This window comes from Rattus norvegicus, chromosome 13 (genome assembly GCF_021556685.1).
Source record: "Rattus norvegicus strain SHRSP/BbbUtx chromosome 13, alternate assembly SHRSP_T2T, whole genome shotgun sequence".
Taxonomy (NCBI): Eukaryota; Metazoa; Chordata; class Mammalia; order Rodentia; family Muridae; genus Rattus; species Rattus norvegicus.
This window is the reverse complement of record NC_141546.1, coordinates 68,219,322-68,242,500: the sequence shown is the minus strand read 5'-3', so window position 1 is coordinate 68,242,500 and position 23,179 is coordinate 68,219,322. Positions and strand designations below refer to the sequence as shown.

At 44.1% G+C, this 23,179-nt stretch overlaps 1 protein-coding gene and 1 long non-coding RNA gene across 3 annotated transcripts in view; both read left to right on the top strand.

The window, feature by feature from the left end:
• The window catches only part of Npl (N-acetylneuraminate pyruvate lyase), a 42,179-nt gene extending 34,927 nt beyond the window's left edge, over positions 1-7,252 (top strand). For both annotated transcript variants that reach the window (XM_087580832.1, NM_001013984.1), the window contains 2 exon segments: positions 1,649-1,688; positions 5,628-7,252. In XM_087580832.1, coding sequence (XP_087436958.1) covers positions 1,649-1,688; positions 5,628-5,812 — 225 coding nt within the window. In that variant the 3' untranslated portion in view covers positions 5,813-7,252.
• An 832-nt stretch (positions 7,253-8,084) lies between these two features.
• LOC148001688 (uncharacterized) lies at positions 8,085-17,545 on the top strand. Its single transcript, XR_015636020.1, has 3 exons — positions 8,085-8,377; positions 8,770-8,874; positions 17,002-17,545. It is a non-coding gene; the product is annotated as an uncharacterized LOC148001688 (long non-coding RNA).
• Positions 17,546-23,179: the final 5,634 nt, after the last annotated feature.

The following is a 23,179-nucleotide window of genomic DNA, read 5'->3' as shown; positions in this document are numbered from 1 at the left end:
CTATGAGAAGGATGAGTAGCTGCTGGGAAAGCACTCTTTTCAGGTTAGAAAATCCATTTCATGGGCTGGAGAGATGGCTCAGAGGTTAAGAACGCCTGCTGCCCTTCCGGAGGTCCTGAGTTCAATTCCATCTGTAATGACATCTGGTGCCCTCTACTGGCCTTCAGGCACACATGCAGGCAAAATGCTGTATACATAATAAATTAAAAAAAAAAAAAGAAGAAAGAAAGAAAGAAAGAAAGAAAGAAAGAAAGAAAGAAAGAAAAGAAAACCCATTTCGCAAGTGCTGGCTTGTATCTAACCTTCAGAAATTCTTCTATAGTCCAGTTTGAACTCGTTTCTAGACATACAGAGGGCCTGAGACCTAACAGATGCAATGACAGATGTATGTGTGCCCACCCTTAAGGAAGTTCCACCTGAATCACCAAGAAATGTCAAAGTGTGATGCTAAGAACCTAAAATAGAGAGGGGAAGGATAATGGAGAGTCAAGAGAAGTCACTGGTGTGCCCCAGGAAGTAAGCTCAGAGTGGGAAACACCCACCAGGCGGGAAGTAAACAGACGATGGATGCAAAAGAAGGCTGGCTTTGAGGAGTTTGTGTGTGTCTTTGTGCACATGTGTTAGAGAACAACTTTAGGGAGTCAGTCCCCACATTTTTATGTGGGCTCCAGGGTCCTAGCTGGGATGGTCAGGTGCACACAGCATTTTTTCCTACCAGATGAGCCACCTCTCCAGCCCTGGTTTTGTTTTGAGTTAGGACCTTGCTACCTACCTGATAAGCTTGAACTGAAAGCAGTTCTCCTCCCTTAGCTGCCCCACCCCATCCCCTCACCCAGTGGTTTTTTTTTTTTTTTTTTTTTTTTTTTTTTTTGGTTCTTCTTTTTCCGGAGCTGGGGACCAAACCCAGGGCCTTGCGCTTCCTAGGCAAGCGCTCTACCACTGAGCTACATCCCCAACCCGCCCTGCTGAGACTCTTACAATAGAAAGGTGTATTTCAAAGACACAGAAGCTACAGTTGCTACTGTGTGTTGGCTACCTGGAGGACAACAAAGACGTCACGGAAGAGCCAATCTTAATAGCTACAGAATATGCAGTTTTTCAAGGCAATAAATAAAATAGAATTATAAGAATGTCTACCATCACAGTAAGTTTGGAGAGTTGGTAGGTTGGTGGGTTGGGACTTTTAAGGACTTTTTTGGTTGGTTAGTTTTGTTCTGATTTTTGGCTCTTTGAGATAGGGTCTTGTTACTTAATTCAGACTGGCCTAGAACTTATGAATCCTGCTATCACTGAGATCACAGCAGGGTGTTTGCTGAGAAGCCTCTGTTAAAAGTAAAACTCTAGATATAGAAGGTCAAGATGCCTTCCCTATAAACACAACTCGGTGGCTTTCTGCTTTTGACATTTACCCTTTTACCTGCTGTAGGTGTGTGCACTTGCACAAATGGAGATGAGAGGAGAGCTCAGGGGACGTCCATTTTCTCCTGCAGCCTGAGCAGACTTAGCTGCCTCATGAGCTTCTTTCTCCCGCTCTGATGGATCTACAGAAAGCTAAGCCCTCTGTAGTCTCTGGGGTTTGAAGTCTGAACTATAGACGTGGTTTTCACAGTGTGATGATGCTGACCACAGATTCTTTCTTCTGTTCTAGTTCCGCATCCAGAGATTTATCAACTACGTGATCAAGCTAGGTGAGTGCCCTTGCTCCTCTCTGCCTCCGTGCTGACTGAAAGCTGACAGCCAGCACTTGCTTACTGAGCCAGGGTTACCTGATTATGGTCTCAGGGAGTGTCATCCATCCAGGGTGGGTCACAGGGGTCACACAGCAAGACTGAGACTGTGACAAGTTTGTTTTTTTCAAGCAATCAGACTTTTTTTGTTGTTACTATTTTGGCTGTTTGTTTGTTCACTGTCCTGGAACTCACTCTGTAGACCAGCTTGGCCTCAAAATCAGAGATCCACTTGCCTCTGCCTCCCCAGTGCTGCAATTAAAGGTATATGTGCCACCATAGTCAGGAGCAATCAGACATTCTACATCCTTATGAGAAACAGAATAGAGCCAGGCTATGGTGGTGCATACCTTTAACCCTAGCACCTGAGAGGGAGAGGCAAGTTTAAGGCTACCCACTCTTTACAGAGTTTAAGGACAGCCAAGACTACACAAAGAAACCCTTTCAAAAAAAGAAAGAAAGAAAAAGGAAAGAGAAAGAAAGAAAAGGAAAGATGTAATAGCAGTTACCAAGAAGAATACAATTGCAGTTGCCAGGATACAATGAGGTCCACAAGCTACATACAGAAGAGTATATGCCTAAGACTAATTGTTCTGTCAAGTTTCTATATGCTTCGCTGACTTCTAGAGAAAGCAGAGATACAGATATGGCCTGAATGTTCCTCTGCCTCCGTTTCTAAAGAACTGAAAGGCACACAGGCCCCCAGGAACTACGGACTCTAACCTGAAAGACCCATGACACATGCCTCTCAAGGCAAGTAGGCCAAGCCAACTCCATGATTCCCCAAAGCTGATCAGGTGTGAAAAATGGCTTCCATCACTCCCAGCATGCCTCTTGTGTTCAGCTGTGAGCAAAGTCCTGCCCCTAACCTTAAGCATCAACTAAATATCATGCTGGAATCAACTTTGGCCCTCAGCCTCCTACAAACGTCTCTCCTCCACCAGCATGTTGCTCTCTATCCTGTGTGTGTGTGTGTGTGTGTGTGTGTGTGTGTGCGTGTGCGCGTGCACAGAGCATTTTCTATTCCTTCTACACCCCTCCCTACCATTATTTGCCTCTGCTCATTAAAATTCTACTGCTGAGCTATGGCTGATCTCACCCTAAGTACTTGGAGGAAGGCGTTCTGAATGCAGATCTTACTAAATTATGAATGACTGACAGTTCTCCCAAGAGTATATGAAATTGAAAAATGAGTTTATTAACACCAGTGTATTTAAACGTTGGAGGTTTGGATGACAAAGGGAAATTAGGGGGAAACACAGCGAGTCTGAGTAGAGAAACCTCTGCAGAGCCTCTTAACTTCCTGCATAGCCAGTGACAGCTGCTGCGGTTCCTTTGCTGCTACAGGAGATGGGCCCTTGGGATAGCTAAGCATGGGTCAGGCCGGGAAGCTCTCAGTGTGTTCTTGGCAGACCTCCCGCCTCCCTTTCAGAGCCTCCTTGCCTCATTGTAGCAACTCTCTGCTCTGCCCAAGCACCTATTGTCTACTTGGTCTCATTCCCAGAGTTTCAGCTGGCTTTCTCAAGGCCTCCAACACAGTATTTCTATTTGCTCTCCCTGTTCAGTAATGTTGTCATGGTGGGGCGCCACCGGTTCTGTTAATTAGCACTATTATTCTTTTGTCCTAACTAATACTTTTCACAAAGATTGTGATTTTGATACAATAATTATGTTTCTAAAGTACATTAAGGTAGAAAATTAACTGCAAAGTGAGGTGTGGTAATACTTTGTCTGTAATCCCAGCACCAGGATAATGGAGGCTGGAGGACCAGACTTTCCAGGTCATTCTTGGCTACATAAGAGAGTTTAAGGCCAGGCAGGGCTCTAGAGCCTGTCAAAATAAATAATAAAATGAAATATAAATAAAATGACTATAATACCAGCCCCGTAAAAGCAGGGACAAGAAGATTTCCACAAGTTCCAATACAACTCATCTACCAGGTTCAGGCCAGCCATGGATATATTCTAAAACCTGATCTCTAACAGGGCTTTAGGGGTTGTAGAGAGATGGCTCGGTGTTTAAGAATGTTTTATGCTCTAGCAAAGAACCAAAGTTCAAATTCTAGCACCCTCTTAGAGCTACCCACTAGAGCTCCAATGGCTCCAACACCCTCTACTGGTCTATGAGTGCACCCTTACATATGCGCGTACATGCACACATAAATAAATTTTAAAAAATAAAATAAATAAAAATTAGCATCAAGAGGGAAATGATGTAATTGAGGGTTTTGTTTTGTTTTGTTATTTTTTTTTTAATGTGAGTACACTGTTGCTATCTCCAGACACACCAGAAGAGGGCATCAGATCCTATTACAGATGTTTTGGCCTGGAACTCAGAGATCCACCTGCCTCTGCCTCCTGAGGGCTAAAGTTAAAGACATATACCACCACCACACAGCTCTATTATTTATTTTAAATTTGTTTTTATTCTTATGTGTAAGAGTGTTTTGCTTGGGCTGGAGAGATGGCTCAATGGTTAAGAGCACTGACTGCTCTTCCAGAGGTCTTGAGTTCAATACCCAGCAACCACATGGTGGCTCACAACCATCTGTAATGGGATCCAATGACCTCTTCTGGTGTGTCTGAAGACAGCTACAGTGTACTCATGTACATTAAATTAATAAATCCCTTTTTTAAAGAGTTTTGCTGCCCATATGTCTATGTACCACATGTGTGTCTTGTACCCAAGCAGGCTAGAAGTGGATAGGTATTGGATCCCTTCAAATTAGAGTTACACATAGTTATGAGCTGCCAAGTGGGTGATGGGAATTGAACCTAGGCCCTCTAGAAGAGTAGCCAATGCTCTTAAAGAGCTCAGTAGAGCCAACTCTTTTTTTTTTTTTAAAGATTTATTTAATGTATATGAGTACACTGTACCTGTCTTCAGACACACCAGAAGAGGGCATCAGATCCCATAGCAGATGGTTGTGAGCCACCCTGTGGTTGCTGGGAACTGAACTCAGGACCTCGGGAAGAGCAGTCAGTGCTCTTAACCGCTGAGCCATCTCTCCAGCACCCAGCCAACTCTTTACCTACACACTTCCCTTAACTCTTGATCCTCATGTTCCGCCTGGGTGCTGGGGTTATTGGTGTGTTCCACTCCGTGTTGTGTTTTTATTGTTTATTTGTTTCATTTTATTTATTTATCGAGTTGTATGTGAAACTTACAAGTGTATCATAGCCCCCATGTAGATGTCAGAGGCCAGTTCGAGGGAATCAGTTCTCTCCTTCCACCATGTGGGTCCTGGGGATTGAACTCGGGTACATTGGAAGCTCTGCCTTTACCTGCTGAGCTATATCATAGGCACCAGCTTTGACTCTTTATGTTGTTTAATGCTGCTTGTTTGTTTATTTGTTTGTTTATTCATTTACAGTAAGGCAGAGACTTGAGCTCAGGGACTCTTATATACTAAATGAACACTCTACCACAGATATTTAATTTTTAGTTGTGTTTTGGAGTCAGGGTGGGGGTGAGGCAAGTGTAGGAATTTGTTCATGAGTGCAGTACCCACAGAGGCCAGAAGAGGGTATCGAATCCCCTAAAGCTGGAATGACAACGGGTTTCAGGCCACTCTGCATTGGCTACGGTGGTGCTGGGAACCAAAATGTGGTCTTCTGGAAGAATAGGGGATGCTTTTAAATGCTGGACCATCTCTTAAAAGCCCTGAAAGGAGCGATTCCCATTCTACTGTGTATGTGTGGGACGGGGTCTCGTGTAGCCAAGACTTACCTTAAACTCTGTTTCCCTTCTCTCTACCTCCCAAGTGCTGGTATTACAGGTGCGTACGCCACGCCCAGCTCAGACTAACGGAACTGCAAGTGTTCTTATCTTTTAGGTGTACAATTGTTCCTTTGAGACGTTTGTGGAGAAATGTCTCACTCCTTATTTTTCCCATCTAGGTTTTGGAGTGTCGCAGACCAAAGCCATCATGACCCTGGTCTCTGGGATTCCAATGGGCCCACCCCGGCTTCCTCTGCAGAAAGCCACCCAGGAGTTTACTGCTAATGCTGAGGCCAAGCTGAAGAGCCTGAATTTCCTTTCTTTCCCTGGTTTAAAGGATGGGAACATGGAAGCCTGTAGCTAGTGCCTGATAAAGTCTGAGACTTTATCTTCAATAGTTCATTCTTTTCTCAGGGATTTTTTAGGTGAATGTGAACTAAGCTTTCTTTTAGCAAGTAGAACCCCACACTAATCAAGAAATATTTAAGTATCACATATGAACCTAAACTTTTTTGTTATAAAGGAGTCACAAACTTTCAAAAGAAATAAGGAATCTATTGTAAATGTATATGCGCTTTATCCTTTAAAATGTCTTTCCAAAGGAATCCATAACTGAAGTCAAGATATATTGAAAGCTTTAGTTATCCAAGAGAGAAGCCTTTAGGAATTGCTGTTCGACTTGTAGGTAACTTTACAAATGAAAACTTTTCAAATAGGAGAAAATAGAATTTATCATCAGATAGCTAAAGATTACCTTCTTTGCCTGAAAACCAGAGTGCTGATGTTAGCCACCCCTGTGTATTGTGAGCGTCTTCTCACAGGTGCTCCCCTCGCACATTCCTCGGACGCTGAAAGGAAAAGAAGCAATCCTTCTACCTTGACTGGGACGGTTGTAGTGATATGAGCAATGACAGCAATGCCTTCTTATTTGACCCCTTTCTATTTAAACACTACTTGATACCTCTTTCATAAGACTACATGATGAACAGTAGTCCCTAACGCCACACACACTCAACAAAAACTGTCAGCGTGTAATTAGTAGGGCAGCAAGAGAGGGGTGAAACTACAGACAGAAAATATAATTCACTGTGTAAGTATAATACGGAAGTTTTTGTAGACTAAAAATAAAATGTTTAACCTAAACTTAAATCTTAGTATCAAATTAATTTTACACGCTAGTGAGAAGTCCTATTTAAAGTACCTGTGTATATTGTTTTGTATACGCGCAGTATACACAGAGATACATAAGCAGATTATTAATCCTTCTAAACATGAAAATTTGATGTACTGAGTCCTTTTATAGTGAACTCCAATGGCCAATAAAGATCTAAAGTCACATTAATTAGAGTGGAACACAAACTATGTCCCATTTTCCTTGCTTTATGGGTCTGTTGGTTTTTCTTTATATTTCATTTCAATGTAATGGACCAAAGTGTCATCCAACACTAATAAAGGGATGCATAAATTTTTATAGTTACATTTTGTACAAACAATTGCCACTACTGTTAATACCTAAAGCCTCACCCCTACCTCTATCCTGGGGTAGGATCTAATTAAAATTAATATATTCCATGTGTAAAACAAAATAAATACAAATAAAGGAATCTCAAGCCCTAAGCCATTCATTTCATAAAATTATTGTAGAGAAATCACTCCTTATACAGATGCAATGGAACCAAGTGAAAATTGTAATAATAATTACAATTATTAATTAATTACATTAATTAACATAATTCATATTACTATATTAAATGCTGTGTTGGTTATATTATTCTGAATAAATTTCATCTGCCTTTTGGGAGCATTTATTTTCTTAATCCTATTTCAAAGTTTTATAATTTGAGTATTATTATCTTAGGGTCTTATTTCTGTGAAGAGACACCATGACCACAGCAACTCTTACAAAGAAAAGCATTTAATTGGGACTGGCTTACAGGTCAGAGAGTTAGCCCATTATTGTCATGGCAGGAAGCATGGTGGCATCCAGGCAGATATGGCACTGGAGAAAGAGCTGAGAGTTCTACGGGCACCAGGAAGAGACAGTGAGTCCCTAGGCTTGGCTTGAGCTTCTGAGACCTGCTTGTGAGTCAGGCTGTGAACTCTCTGCTGTTGCTGCTGTCACACTTCGGCCCGGCCATCAGGGACTCTTAACTCTAAAACCATAACCCGGAGTAAACATTCTTCATGTAGAAGTTGCTCTGGTCATGGAATTCTGTCACAGCAAAGTAATTAAGACAGTGTTAGAGTCTTTCTAGATTCTTAAAATAGGACCCTGCCTGAGAGGGATCCGTTGTCCGAGTCTCCTGGACTTCCTCACTGAACCTGACGCTGAGTCAGACGTCTTCCTTTTAGGAACTTCCCTCTTTGCACACCAGGAGCCTCTTCTTGCCACACACTAAGCCTTGCAGTCTGTGGGCTGAGCAGGTTTTGCTCACACTCTAGAGACTCCCCAGTTTATACATCCAGTGACGGCTAATGTCTAGCCAGGGGGATGTGTCTTCTGGGAGCCAAGCACAGCCCTGAGATCTGTACAGGAGGAGCAGCCTCTGTTTGCAAACCCAGCTTGGCCTTAACCCTGCTGGAGTGGGGGAGGTTAGGGAAGTCAGGCATTCAAGAATTCTTATTTCAACACCAGTGATCTTTGCCCTGTCAAGGACTGGAGTCTCAGCTGGCTGACCTCAGGCTCAGGCTATTACTGCAAAGTGGCTCTGAGTGAGGACCTCAGGCTTGGGCTATTACTGCAAAGTGGCTCTGAGTGATCGGTTTAGCTGCTAGCCACAAAGAGTGGGCCCTACCACTGTAGGGAGACTTAAGTGCCAGAGCCAAGCTGTCCCCTGAGCTTCATTTGTCCACATCTGGTCTTTCCGTTCTGCCTCATGCAGCTGTCTTCACTGCAAGTCTGGCAGCTTGACCAGAGGCTCTAGCTCTTGTGAGTATACCTTGTCATCAGGCCCCTACGGTAATTCAGTCCTAGTTCCTTCTCAAGATGGAATCTTGCTGTGGCCCTCTGAGACCTGGGCTGTGACAAAATGGATTTCTCTGGCAGAGCAGAGTCAAGGAAGTCACCAAAATCCCAATTAGACTTACTACTACTACTGCTGCTGCTGCTGCTGCTGCTAATGATGATGATGATGATGATGATGATGATGATGATGATGATAATAATAATTTATGCTGCCAAAAATAAGACTCTTCAGCAGAGTGCCTTGCCTAACTTTCTGTTTTAAATTTTTAAATTCCATTTATTTGCTTGTTCATTTGTTTAGTGTATGTGGAAATTAGAGAACAGCTTGGAACAGTTGGTTCTCTCCTACCCTATAGGTTCTGGGACTCCAACTCGGGTTGTCTGGCTTTGTGGCAGGCACCTTTGACCACAGGTCATTTCACCTTCCTGTCTTAGACACCGTGACCATGGCAACTTAGCAGGTAAGATTTTAATTTGGGACTCATAGGTCCAGAGGATTAGAATCCATGAACATTGAGGCAGGAAGCAGAACATGGTGGCAGGCATCCAGGCAGGCAGGGAGCAGAACATGGCGGCAGGCAGGCAGGCAGGCAGAAGGCAGGCAGGCAGACAGGCAGCAGGCAGCAGGCAGCAGGCAGCAGGCAGCAGGCAGCAGGCAGCAGGCAGCAGGCAGCAGGCAGCAGGCAGGCAGGCAGAAGGCAGCAGGCAGGCAGACAGGCAGCAGGCAGCAGGCAGGCAGACAGAAGGCAGCAGGCAGGCAGGCAGACAGGCAGCAGGCAGCAGGCAGCAGGCAGCAGGCAGCAGGCAGGCAGGCAGAAGGCAGCAGGCAGGCAGACAGGCAGCAGGCAGCAGGCAGGCAGACAGAAGGCAGCAGGCAGGCAGGCAAGTATGACACAGGAAATGAGAGCTTCTGTTCCATCAACGCAAGACAGAACAAGGAATGATGTGGGCTTTTGAAACTGCAAAACTCACTCCTAGTGACATACCTCTGCCAATACAGCCACTTCTAATACTTCTGCCTTAGGGTTTTTCTATTGCTGTGAAGAGACACCATAACTGTGGCAACTCTTATCAAGAAAAAGATTTAATTGGGACTGGCTTACAGTTTCAGAGGTTTAGTCCATTATCATCATGGTGGGAAGCATGGTGGCAGGCAGGTGCTGGAGGGAGGGACTTTGAAATGAATGACAAGTACCTGTGACTAGGGAGCCTGGAGATCTTCATGGCTTTGATATTCAACCCCTGGTGTATGTCAAAGGAGCCATATGCCCCTTCTGCTTGAGGTAAGGGAGATGACTCCTTGTGGCCAATGGGAACTGGGGTAACAAGTTTCTGAAAAAGGCTGGCTTCTATCTAAGCACCAGAATGCCTATAGTCTAGCCTGGGCTCATTTCTGGATATTTGGACATCCTTAGACCTAACAAGAACCAACAAACACAGTATATGTGTGGAGGTCAGGGGACTGTTGTGAGGCCTCTCTTCTCTCTCTCCACTGTGTGGGTCCTGGGGATCCATGTCTGGTTGTTAGGCTTTGAAGCCTGTGCATTTACCTGCTGAGCCATCTCCATAGCCTCCTCTCCTCCCCCTTCTTCTCCCTCCCTCCCTCCTTCCTTTCCTCCTTCCTCCCTGCTATGTAGCTGTGGCAGGCCTCAGTCTTGCAGTGACCCTCTTGCCCCTGCCTCCCAAGAGCTGGAATTGCAGGTGTGTGTCACAATAGCACACAAATTAATTTTCCCATGAGAATAAATATTTCACAGCCACTCAGTGAGTCTTTTTTTTTTTCTCTTTCCTTTTTTTTTTTTTTCAGAGCTGGGGACCGAACCCAGGGCCTTGTGCTTGCTAGGCAATCGCTCTACCACTGAGCTAAATCCCCAACCCCCAAAGGACTGTTTTCTCTTTTTTTCTTTTTTTCTTTTTTTCTTTTTTTTTTCGTAGCTGGGGACCGAACCCAGGGCCTTGCGCTTGCTAGGCAAGCGCTCTACCACTGAACTAAATCCCCAACCCTTTTCTCTTTCAAAGATGATATTTGGTTTCTTTTTTTTTTTTTTTTTTTTTTTTTTTTTTTTTTTTTTTTTTTTTTGAGACAGGGCTTCTCTAGCTGTCCTGAAACTCACTTTATAAGCCAGGCTGACCTCAAACTCATAGAGATCCACCTACCTCTGCCTCCCGAGTGCTGGAGCTAAAGCCACTATGCAGCCAATACTTGATTTCTTAAATGACAGTTAATGAGATCTTATTAAAGTAAAAAGAAGGACTGGAGAGATGGCTCAGTGGTTAAGAGCACTGACTGCTCTTCCAGAGGTCCTGAGTTCAAATCCCAGCAACCACATGGTGGCTCACAACCATCTGTAATGAGATCTGATGCCCTCTTCTGGTGTGTCTGAAGACAGCTACGGACGGTGTACTTATACATAGTAAACAAATAAATCTTTAAAAAAATATTTAAAGTAAAAAGAAATATGATAGTTAAAACTATCGGGGCTGGGTGTATCTTTTTAGATATCCAAATGCTTAGAAATTAACTTTGTATATTGTATGCTGTAATCTCTGTTTCAAGATAAAAACCTGAAATGAAGCTCACTGGGAAAGTTGGCAGTAGGAAGCAGTCTCTGAGACTGATAGTACTTGGGACTTCTTGTGGGATTAAAGGATTAAAGACATAGGAAAGTGCTGTGAGCAGATCATGGGACCAGGAGTGGGGAGTAGTGCATGCACTTTCCTAGAAAAGCTCGAAATTTGAGAGAAATTTCCCCTTTATTATTATCCAAAAAGCACAGGGGGTCCCCGTGCTTAGGGAACATCCTAGAATGACTGCTGTGTTTTATAAAACGGAGGTGGTGTAATGCAGAGGGAGGGAGCACCTCAGTCAGCCAGGCCAATGTGTCCCCCCTGAATAATCAAGCCATGCAACAGGCCTAATATTAAAGGTTTATTGGTGGGAAGGGAAGGGGACCTGGAGAAGCAGATAGAGGCAAAGAAAGGAGTAGGACAGAAAGAGGTAGGAGAGAGAGGAAGAGGAGAAGAGGTCAGCAGGGAACATAGAGGGGAAAGGGAGAGAGGTAAGGACTGGTCTTCATTTTTTAAGATCTATTTATTATGTATGCTTGCAGGCCAGAAGAGGGCACCAGATCTCATAATAGATGGTTGTGAGCCACCATGTGGGAATTGAGCTCAGGACCTTGGGAGAGCAACCAGCACCCTTAACCTCTGAGCCATCTCTCCAGCCCAGGACTGATCTTTTTAAGTGCCTGGCTCCTGTCTGTACCTGTGGGCAGATACAAGCTGTTTATTGCCCGGAACCTCCCAGCCGGGAAAGCTTAATGGGGGGGGGGGGGGGGGAGGGACAGAGTAGAAAGGACTCTAGTGATAGCTTTAGTCTGAGGGTCCCTGGATGTTCTAGCTCTCTAACTGTACTGAAACGCTGATGATAACTTCTAAAGAGTCCTATAATGTTTCTTGCTCTTTCCGAGAGCAAAAGGCTGCTGTTTTAAGCTATTGACATCTGTAGCCTAACAGCGGGGGATTAAGTAACTTGGCCTTTGTTCTATGTCAGCAGGAACTGCTCTTTCAGTCTGCTAGTCACAGGAAGAAAAAGGGACACTTTTTATAGTGTTTATTACTAAGTTTTTATTACCATTTATTACTAAGTTGTAAAAAGTTTCTTATGAAAGCTATCTAAGGGGAAAAGTAGAAAGATCCTAAGTGGGGGGTATGGGGATAGAGGGTGGGGGTGGGGGATTCTTCTAAGTGGGGAGAGGGAAAAATTCTAGTAAGGGAAAAATTCTATTCCTCCTTCTCATCTCTTTGTCCTCAGTACTCACACATCTTTCAGAACACATGATCACATGTTAAAAGGTTCATCACAAAGTTTACACACAAAAGTCAAACCATAAATTGAAACAGAGAATGTTTACATGCACATCCGTTGGGAGTAATTATCTGGGTAAACCTCCATCACCTGTCACAGCTCCATAGGTTCACAGAAGGTTTAAAACCATAACTAAGTTATTAGTGAAGTTTTGTATAGTTAAACCCAGTCAATATTTTATCTTCTGTCCTAGCACCTATAATACATTGTTAGTTCCCTTTTATGACCTTTGGTTAATTGTTTTACAACCTCTTGGAATGTGCTCTGAGTAGGAGAATGTTTGGTTACCATCTAAGAGCAAGTAACTGGTGACACCTGGGAGACTGGCAGAGATCTTATTGTAGTTTTGACTCTCAGAAAATGACCTAACAGCAGCCCCACTATAAAAGAGCTTAATAATCACTAATATAATTTTATTTATTTATTTATTTTTTGGTTCTTTTTTTCGGAGCTGGGGACCGAACTCAGGGCCTTGCGCTTCCTAGGCAAGCGCTCTACCACTGAGCTAAATCCCCAACCCCAATTTTAGGAATTCTTATAGGATCATCATAGGACTTAAGAGATCATCTATTTGTCTATATAGCATCACTACAAGGCAGTACATCTTCGTAGATCTGCAGAGGAATGGGCTATTACTTTAGTGATTGTTATATATGTTTAGTAATAACAGGAAAAGCATTTGAATAGCAGGAATCTTTCCTAAAATGAATTCCCTTACAGCCTTGCTCAATAAGGGTGAACCTGTCACAGATTATATAGTAATCTGAAGCAGGCCATCTCAGGAAGATTGAGATAGAGAGAGTTCTAGGACAGACTTGGCTACACAAAGAAACCCTGTCTCTAAAACAAACAACAAACAAACAACAAAAAAGACAAAGAAAAGAAAGTTAGCCTAGCCGGTGTGAGGCGTGCTTGCCTTTAATCTCAACACTCAAGAGACAAAGGCAGACAGACCTGTGAGTGTGAACCCAACAGCCTGGTCTACAAACGGAATTTCAGGCCAACCCTGAAAGGAGGTTGAACTCAGGCATTACTCACCCTCAGGCTCATGACCACAGATACAATGTGACCAGCTTCCTCTGTCCAGCTGTTGCACAGAAAATACATGAGCCATGGTTTCTTTAGCGGTTCATCTCTCAGACCGGAACCCTCTCATGACCAAAGAAACAGAATCCTGTTGGGATAGAGTGGTTCTACGGTCATTATGCTTACTAGTTGTGTGATTATGATTTCAGCTAATCCATTTGCTGAATCTTGGTTCAATTCAATGTTGGGGTTGAATAAGTAGGGAGACGACTCAATGAGTGTGATGCGTTATTTGCTCTTCTCCATGCAGGTTCTTGTTCTCTCTCTCTCTCTCTCTCTCTCTCTCTCTCTCTCTCTCTCACACACACACACACACACACACACACACACACACACTGTGTGTGTGTGAAAGGACTGAAGGTCTGTATGAGATAGGTGGATATGTGGCTTTGGTTATAGTCATTAGACTACAAATTGCTCTAGGCTCTGCCCAATAGCTATCAACTATCAGGAGCCATAATGGGACAATTATGAACTCTATGAACTCTATCTCAGCCTGTAGATCAGGCTGGCCTTGAACTCAGAGATCCTCCCTGCCATTGCCTCTCTAGTGCTGGAATTAAAGGCACGTGTCATGCCCACCCAGCTTAGGCTCACTTTCTTTTTCTTTTTTCTTTTTTTTTTTTTTTATTAACTTGAGTATTTCTTATATATTTCGAGTGTTATTCCCTTTCCTGGTTTCCGGGCAAACATCCCCCTCCCCCTCCCCTTCCCTATGAGTGTTCCCCTCCCCCCAACAATCACGTTCACTGGGGGTTCAGTCTTAGCAGGACCAAGGGCTTCCCCTTCCACTGGTGATCTTACTAGGATATTCAATGCTACCTATGAGGTCAGAGTCCAGGGTCAGTCCATGTATAGTCTTTAGGTAGTGGCTTAGTCCCTGGAAGCTCTGGTTGCTTGGCATTGTTGTACATATGGGGTCTCGAGCCCCTTCAAGCTCTTCCATTCCTTTCTCTGATTCCTTCAACAGGGGTCCTATTCTCAGTTCAGTGGTTTGCTGCTGGCATTCGCCTCTGTGTTTGCTGTATTCTGGCTGTGTCTCTCAGGAGTGATCTACATCCGGCTCCTGTCGGCCTGCACTTCTTTGCTTCATCCATCTTGTCTAATTGGATGGCTGTATATGTATGGGCCACATGTGGGGCAGGCTCTGAATGGGTGTTCCTTCTGTGTCTGTTTTAATCTTTGCCTCTCTATTCCCTGCCAAGGGTATTCTTGTTCCCCTTTTAAAGAAGGAGTGAAGCATTCACATTTTGATCATCCGTCTTGAGTTTCATTTGTTCTAGGCATCTAGGGTAATTCAAGCATTTGTGCTAATAGCCACTTATCAATGAGTGCATACCATGTGTGTTTTTCTGTGATTGGGTTACCTCACTCAGGATGATATTTTCCAGTTCCAACCATTTGCCTACGAATTTCATAAAGTCATTGTTTTTGATAGCCGAGTAATATTCCATTGTGTAGATGTACCACATTTTCTGTATCCATTCCTCTGTTGAAGGGCATCTGGGTTCTTTCCAGCTTCTGGCTATTATAAATAACTTGTCTTTTTTATATGTTGGGGCATCTTTTGGGTATATGCCCAAGAGAGGTATAGCTGGATCCTCAGGCAGTTCAATGTCCAATTTTCTGAGGAACCTCCAGACTGATTTCCAGAATGGTTTTACCAGTCTGCAATCCCACCAACAATGGAGGAGTGTTCCTCTTTCTCTGCATCCTTGCCAGCATCTGCTGTCACCTGAGTTTTTGATCTTAGTTAGGCTCACTTTCTTAAACAGTCCAGGATCTCATTCCAGGAAACAGTGCCACCCATCATGGTTGGCTCTTACTGCCTCAATTAATATTGATTAAGTAACTGGGCCAACTTGAACAAGGCATGCCAGTAGCAGAAGATACACCCCAGGACCAAGGATATATAGATTTGAGAGTTATTCGCTAAAGACTCTGGAATTCAAAGAAACGAATAAAAGTCCATAGATCTGAGTTCAGACACCAGGGAAAGAGTTGAAAGAGGTGGTCTTTAAGGGGCAAGGGGCTAGAGACACAGCTCAGCAAGAAAGAAGAGCAGCCCACTGAGGAGGTAAAGGGAGAGACAGATCTCTATGAGGCCAGCCTAGCCTACATAGTGAGCTCCAGGACAGCTAAAGCTACATAGTGGGACCCTGTTTCAAAAGAAAAGGAATGAAGAGGAGGAAGAGGAGGAGGAAGAAAGAAAGAAAGACAGACAGACAGAAAGACAGACAGACAGACAGACAGACAGACAGACAGAAAAAGAAAGCACTTGCTGCTCTTGCAAAGAAGCAGGTTCAGGGCCCAGCATCCACATGGTATCTGGTGGCTCATAAACACCCATACCTCCAGTTCTAAGAGCTCTGACACCCTCTTCTGACCTCCATGGGTATGGGCATACATGTGGTGTATGATGTACATGCATGCATGCAGCCAGAACACTCATATGTAAAAAACAAACATGTCTTTTAAAATCTTCTTAAGAGCTAGAAGAAGCCACATAATGCAAATATAACTATCAACTTAAAAAAAATTGAACAACTGATACATGGAGTGGTACAGAGGGAGAAAAGACAGTTTGCAGTAAGTTTTCACTTTACTTCATAGTTTGTGTCATATTATGTCCGAAGATCTAAAGTACATATATCTGGTACAGCCAGAGGCATCTGGATGAGTTCAGAGCAGAGAGAGAGGGCAGCAGGCTAAACTGGGCCATGGGGTCGAGGGGTGAGAAAGGGAAAAGAGAGAGAAAAGGGGAGTGTAAATGAGCTACAAGAGCTGGGGGTGAGAGTGGGGGGAGGTAACCAAGTGACATGGCAGGGTCTCATAGGGAAGAGAAGCAGTTGGAGGAAAGGAAGGGAAAGCCTGGAGAGGCTTAGGGTAGGGGTTGTGGTGAGAAGAGCTGAGAGATGCCACAGGTACTGAAGGCCTGTGTGCGCTTTGGTATGCTAATAGGCACCACCTTTGTCCCAGGTTTCTTTGGAACTTGACACAAAGGAAACTCCCATCCCAGCAAATCCCAAAAGGCAGTGAGCTCAACTTAGACTACAGGAGGATTTCTGGCAGTTAGATAAAAATCTAGCTCTCCTCAGGTATTCATGAAGCCAGTTCCTCCCACCAAAAGGAGTTATTTCCCTTTTGGGAGAGGGACCTAAGGCTACCGTGGTGCCTATGAGTATATCAAAGCTCATGCTGGCTTCCGGGTTCAATATTGCAAGTTCAGAGTCCATGCTTCAGAAGAGAGGAGTCTTCTTACCTCCTCTGTACCTTAAACCTCCCTCCAGCTCACAGGCTTCCTTCCTCCCGGCTTCTCATTCTCTTATATTCCTGTTATCCTCACTGTGGTGCCCCCCCCCCCCCCCAACGCCCTCACTGCTTTCTCCAGCTTCTATTCCCTGCTGTTTCTCCCTTTCTCACAGAGAGCCCTGACCAGATGCAGTCTGCTGACCATGTTCAGTCTGCTTCTTTCTCTCTCTGCTCTGGACTCTTGCAGAGTTGTTTTGTTTTGTTTTTGTTTTTGTTTTTGTTTTTGTTTTTGTTTTTTTTGCATGTTTGCACTTTTTTCTTTTCTTTTCTTTTTTTTTGGAGCTGGGGACCGAACCCAATGTTTGCACTTTTTGCTTTTCAGACAAAAGGTGAGGTGAGCCTCCTCTCACCAGGCTGGCCCCTGATCAGCTGCCTCTGCTTCCAAGCACTGCAATCAGAGTGTGCCCTCACACAACAACCATTTTCTACTGCATTGTAGTACTGTAGTTTACAAAAAAGAAAAGCCACTTCTGATGGCTATTCTTGGTTGTCGACCTGATTATATCTGGAATAAACTACAGTCCAGAAATGGAGGGCACCATACCTACGACCCGGATCTTGAGACTGGAAGACATACCTTTAATCCAGATCTTGAGGCACACCTTTAATCTGGGCCATACCTTCTGCTCAAACCTACATAAGGACAATGGAAGTCTTCCTCTTCTTCACCAGCTGGTGCTTACCAGCCCATCTGTTGGAACCTACTTCTTCAGGATTCCAGCTTACACAGAAGACCAGCTGAAACACCAGCCTCGAGGGACTGAGCAACGACTAGACTTTTGGACTTCCCACTCATAGCTGCTCATTGTTGGGGTTAGTTGGACTGCAGACTGTAAGCCATTCCAATAAATTTCCTTCATATATAAGTTCTGTGACTCTAGAAACTCTGATTAATATACCACTCAGATGTCAAAATTATAATTATAATTATAAATTATAATTATAAGTGCTGAGCCATGTCTCCAGCCCTCTTTATGAGACTGTTATGTTGAAACACAGTGCTTGGGGTAACCTGAATGTTGGTTTCTGGACCATGGTCAGTGATATTCAGCTCCATAGCAAACTCTTATCCCCTTTAAAGTGAAAGCTGTGCTTTTTGCTTTCACAGTGGAGAAACCAGCACCACCACCAGCACCTACAGGAATCAGAATTTTAGGCAAAAACCTCAGCTCCAGTAGCTGCAACACGCTTTATCACACATTTCAATGCACCAATTAAAACCAGGAGAGGTGGTAAAAGAAAGTGGGGCTGGAGAGATGGCCCAGTGGTTAAGAGCACTGACTGCTCTTCTGGAGGTCCTGAGTTCAATTCCCAGCAACCACATGGTGGCTCACAATGATCTGTAGTGGGATCCGATGCCCTCTTCTGGTGTGTCTGAAGACAGCTACAGTGTACTTATATAATAAATAAATTAATGAACTGACATTAGCTCTAGGTTTAAGTCCAGGAGTTGGGGGGAGGGGCTGAGAGAAAGGCGTATACACTCCCGGTGAAGGCATGGCTGATTGGTTACTGCTCAGGTGGTTGTGCGAGGTCCTCCTTACTTGGAAGGACAAGTTGGTTCTTGGGAGGTGATACTGCTTTGCTGGAGGGCAGCCCTGCTGTCTGAGGTAATTGCCCTCATGGGGGGGGGGGGGGAGTAGTTTGTTCCCAGAAGCTCTGCTTTTGCTGTAATTCAGGATCCACTTCAGCCTTTCAAAATTATTGGCCATTGGGTAGAGGGACATGGAGGACAGGGCATGCTAAATAGCTAAGCCCTACGTACTCTTCTACCTGTGCCTTCAGCCTCGAAGAGGAATGAGATCTATTATGAGAGGTATCAAGAGTTTTTTTACACACGCTGAGAGGTTAACATGGCTATGTGCAGAGCAGATGACCCAAAGTAAGAGACAGATACAAAACCAAGGTGAAAGCCATCCTGTGTGCTTCAACAAGGAGTCAAAACTTTTTAATAATAATAATAATAATAATAATAATAATAATAATAATAATAAATTGTTTCTAAGTGCATGCTATATTTTCCTAGTTGCAATTCCTAAAATTAGGGCTCAAACCTGGGACAAAGGCTAACTGAGGTGCCTGTTTAACTTATCAAAATGGACTTGGGTGCCAGGTTCTCCCAGCATCCCTCAGTTTCTATCTGTTACAGGGTGTGGCTGGCATACCCTCCCCTCTGCCATAAACTTCTCCAGCTCTGGGGCTGAGCTGTGCTTCTTCTACTTGCCCTTTCTGTATAATCCAGCTGCTTGGTTACCTGCCCTTTCCTTCTACTCCCCTCCCCTCCCCCTTCTCCCTGTGTGACCTGACTCAGGGTTTCTTTCACTCTCTACTCTTCCAGGCCGCTTGCCTTTTAATCTACAATGAACCTTCCCCTCCACCAAGCCTAGAAGTCTTGGTCTTCCTTTTTTTTTTCATTCACCTAAGACCCCAATAAAGTTCTTACGCTTTCACGGTCTCCGAAGCTTACACTGATTGACATTAAGGACTAGAGTCCAGCATTTAAGGGAATAATAATATTTAAGAGACAATGTATTTTGCCCAGTGTAGTGGTACACACTTTTAATTCCAGCAGGAGGATCTCTAGAGAGGAAGCCTGGGCAACAGACAGGTCTGTTGAAACAAACAAACAAACAAAAAATACTCTGTCTTAAAAACAAGAACAAAAAACAAAAAAGAAGAGGAAGAAGAGGAAGAGGAGGAAGCAAGACAATTTTTTTGGGAAACAGTTTATCCAATAAAACATTTCCTCCTTTATTTACACATCAAACTAACAGTTACTGAGAACTTACAGTATGCAGAGGGTGTGGGTCAGTGACTGGTGAGTGACTTTAGCCAGCCAACATGTATCACTGTGGTCACAGCTTATTTCCAGTCTCTTGCTTTCACAATCACTCTAATAAAACATCTGCCGAACAACCATTTTGCACTAAGTACTCATGTAGGCCTCTTGATATGCCATCTCATTTATTTTTGAGACAGAATCTCATGTCACCTGGTTTGACCTTGAATTCCGTGAAAGGAGGGAGGGCAAAGGGTTCTTAGAGATTTTTCTAAAGGAGTGGGATGGGGAAACTTACTTGTCTCCTAGCCTACATGCCTGGGCTTGAAATGGAGGAGGAAGGCCCTATAGAGAAGAAAGTTACAATTCAAAGTTCTCTCAGGCCTTGTTATCCATGGGAGAGAAGAGCTTGTTTGCAGCTAGCTGCAAGAATGAGAGAATTCTGTGAGAGCCTCAAGGTTGCAGTACAAGGGGATAAGGGAAGAGAGAGAGAAAAATAGAACTTATGGGGCGGGGGGTAAGAAGAGAAAAGCAGCTAGAAGATCTATAACCTACCAGTACTCAGTCCAGCCTGTCTCTGTCTATCTGTTATCTATCTATCTATCTATCTATCTATCTATCTATCTATCTATCTATCATCTATCTTTTAAACATGGAGGATTGAACACAGGGCTTCATACATGCTAACCAATTGCTCTCCCACTGGGCTGTATTCTTAACCACCCCACCCCTCATTTATTTTGAGATGGAGTCTCACAACTGGTTGCTCTGGTTGGCTTTGAGTTCATTCATTCTGTAACCCAAGCAGGCCTTGAACATGCGGTCCTCCTGCGTCTGTCTCCCAAATAGCTGGGATCATAGGCTTGCTGTACTAGGCTTGGCTTTTCGGACAGTATGTGCTGGAAGTTAAAGTCAGGGCCGTAGGAATGCTAAGTCCAATCCTTACCTGTGAGCTGCAACTCTAGTCTCATTATCTTTAAAATGTATCTACTTTAATATTTCATAGCTTGCATTATTTCATTAAATATTTACATTTAATGCAAGTAAGTGTGTGTGTGTGTGCAGGTGCGTGTGCACATAAGCACAACATGGCATGTGTGGAAGTGAGAGGACAACTTGAGGGACTAGATTCTTTCATTTCACCATGTGGGTCCTAGGATCAAACTCAGGTCCCCAAGTTTGTTAGCAAAGGCCCTTTATTCACTTAGAAACCTCCTCACCTTTCTTGATTTTCTGTTTGTTTTTGTGCACGTGTCTTAAGTGTCTTAGGATTATTGGGGCGTTCAGCAGAGAAGACCACTCTGGCAAGGGTTTAAGCCAATAGGAGGTCTTTATGAGCCAGGTGGTGACTACTCTGGTGTTTGGGATTCCAGTGAGAACCTGAGCCTTTCTCAGGTGAGCTTTTAAAACACAAAAATCATTTCCTGGGTTGATATACTTCAGTAAAAAGAGCAGTTCTTCTGTAGAAGAAGTTAGTACATTTAGTAACTCTCCAGTAAGTGTGGACTTTGATGGATGGAGACTTTTAATGTTGGCAGTCGGTGCTGTCCACATGCTGAGTTTACAGCCTGATTGGTAAGTGACTCTATCATGGAGTCAATTGTGTCGAGAAGGTCTGGCACCCTGTTACAAGGATGGCTTCAAATGTATTGATTGAAGAGATGACCTTGAGTCCTGATCCCCTTGGTTCTACCTCCTGGATGCAGAGATTAAAGGCCTGAAGCACCATGCCCAGCTTCTTACGATTGTCGAATTGGAACTCAGGGCATCAGAGACTCGGAGTAAGCACTCTCCCGAGCCACAGCCCCCAGCCTTTTTATTTTTATTTTTCTTTCAGTTCTCTTATTGGAATTTAGGGTTCATATTGCTCTCCTTTCAACCAAATATCCCAAGAGACAAAAATTAGGGGAGAAAATAGGAAAATAGATTTATTTGAGGGCTGTCCCTGGGGGATTTTTTTGTTTGTCTCAAATCTCTTTCTTGAGGTAAGTTCAAGGGTAAATGGTCAGCGAAAGGTCACAGAGAGATCATGGTAGGAAATCCTCTCAATGGGCCAAGTCTTTTTCTCTGCTGCCTTTGGAAAGTTTGGGAGTTGCATCACGGGTCACTCCGGGTTAAGATCTGCATTTTTATCTTCAGACACAGTCACGTTAGCTGAGAGGAAGAAGCCACCTGCAGAGGTCCTTTAGAATTCAGAACACCACGTGAAGGCAACAGGTCCTTAAAATAGAGGAAGGGTTGGTGAAAGTGAGCAGAAGTGAAATTTCCACTGTTTCGTTTTGGCGTTAGCGTTTGAAACCCTTGTCTCTGCATACTAGGCGAGCATATCAGCAGAGAGCTGCACTTACCCTCTGCCCCGCAAAGTTTTAAACACATTTTTCCTTTTGACGTTTCAATAATTCTGCCTACACAGCTGGGGCGGGGAGGAGGAAAGAATCAGGGCTTGAGGCATGCTAGTTTAGCACAAAATAACAGATAAACAGGTTGAGGATGTTGGGTTTGAAGTGTAGCTTAGTAGTAGGGAAACCTTGGGTTACTCAGTACCTCAAAAACACAACACCCCTCGAAACAAGAATTAAGCACAATTTAGCTTCTCACTTGAAGCTAAAACAAAGAACAGGATTTTGAGATAATTGGGAGTACACCTTTCATTCCAGCCCTAGGGGTAGAGGGTGGGGCAGAGGCAGACAGATCTGTCTCCAGGACAGCCTGGTCTACAAATCCCGGGCAGTTAGAGCTAAACAAAGAAACCCTGTCTAGGGGAGGGGCGAGGGGGGGAGACTAAAGAGCTCCCCTCCTCCCTTAGTGCAGTGGGAGAGAAGCATCTTGAGTTATGGTTTTCTTTTTTTGTGGGGTAACGGGAGACTGGGTTTCACTACAATGGGATTAATGACATTCTACCACCCCTGGCAATAAACCAGGGTCCTCTTGATTCTTTTAGATTTATTTTACTTTATGAATGTCTTGTTACCATGTTTGTGCCTTTTTAAAAAGATTTACTTTAGGGGCTGGAGAGATGGCTCAGGGTTAAGAGCACTGACTGCCCTTCCAGAGGTCCTGAGTTCAAATCCCAGCAACCACATGGACCTCTGGAAGAGCAGTTAGCGCTCTTAACCCTGAGTCATCTCTCCAGCCCAACAAGTGCTTTTAACCGCTAAGGCTTTTGTTTGTTTTTTTAGACAGGGTCTTACTATGTAGCCCTGGCTGTCCTGAAACTCGCCACATAGACCAGGCTGTTTTGAACTTAATGGAGGTCGGCCAGTCTCTGCTTCCTGGGTGCTGTGATTGAAGGCAAGTGTCACCATGCCGCACATGACCTGCAGCATTTTGGAGACGCAGAACTATTTCAGACATTTGAACATACTCATGGCACCCGGAAATACATTTCATTGGCATATTTTAAACTGCCCTTGTGTGAAAAAAAAACTATCAAAATGGAGATGCATGGTGGCATGTCTCTAAATTATGCTCTCAGAGGTTGAGGCAAGAGGACTGAGATAAGTTGTGGGCTAGCCTTCTCTACAAAGACATAACTTCCTGAGATCAAGCCGTTTAGCGACTGACAGGAAATTGTAGGCCTAGGCCAGTGGATCTCGCGCGACCTCAGGTTTGGCGCCCGGAAGTGGCTGTAGCTCCGTCTCCTCCGGGCGTGCTGGCTGGGGAGTTGGCCTACTGCGCAAGCGTGAGTCGCTGACTCCGCCCCCTCGGTCCCGCGGTCGAA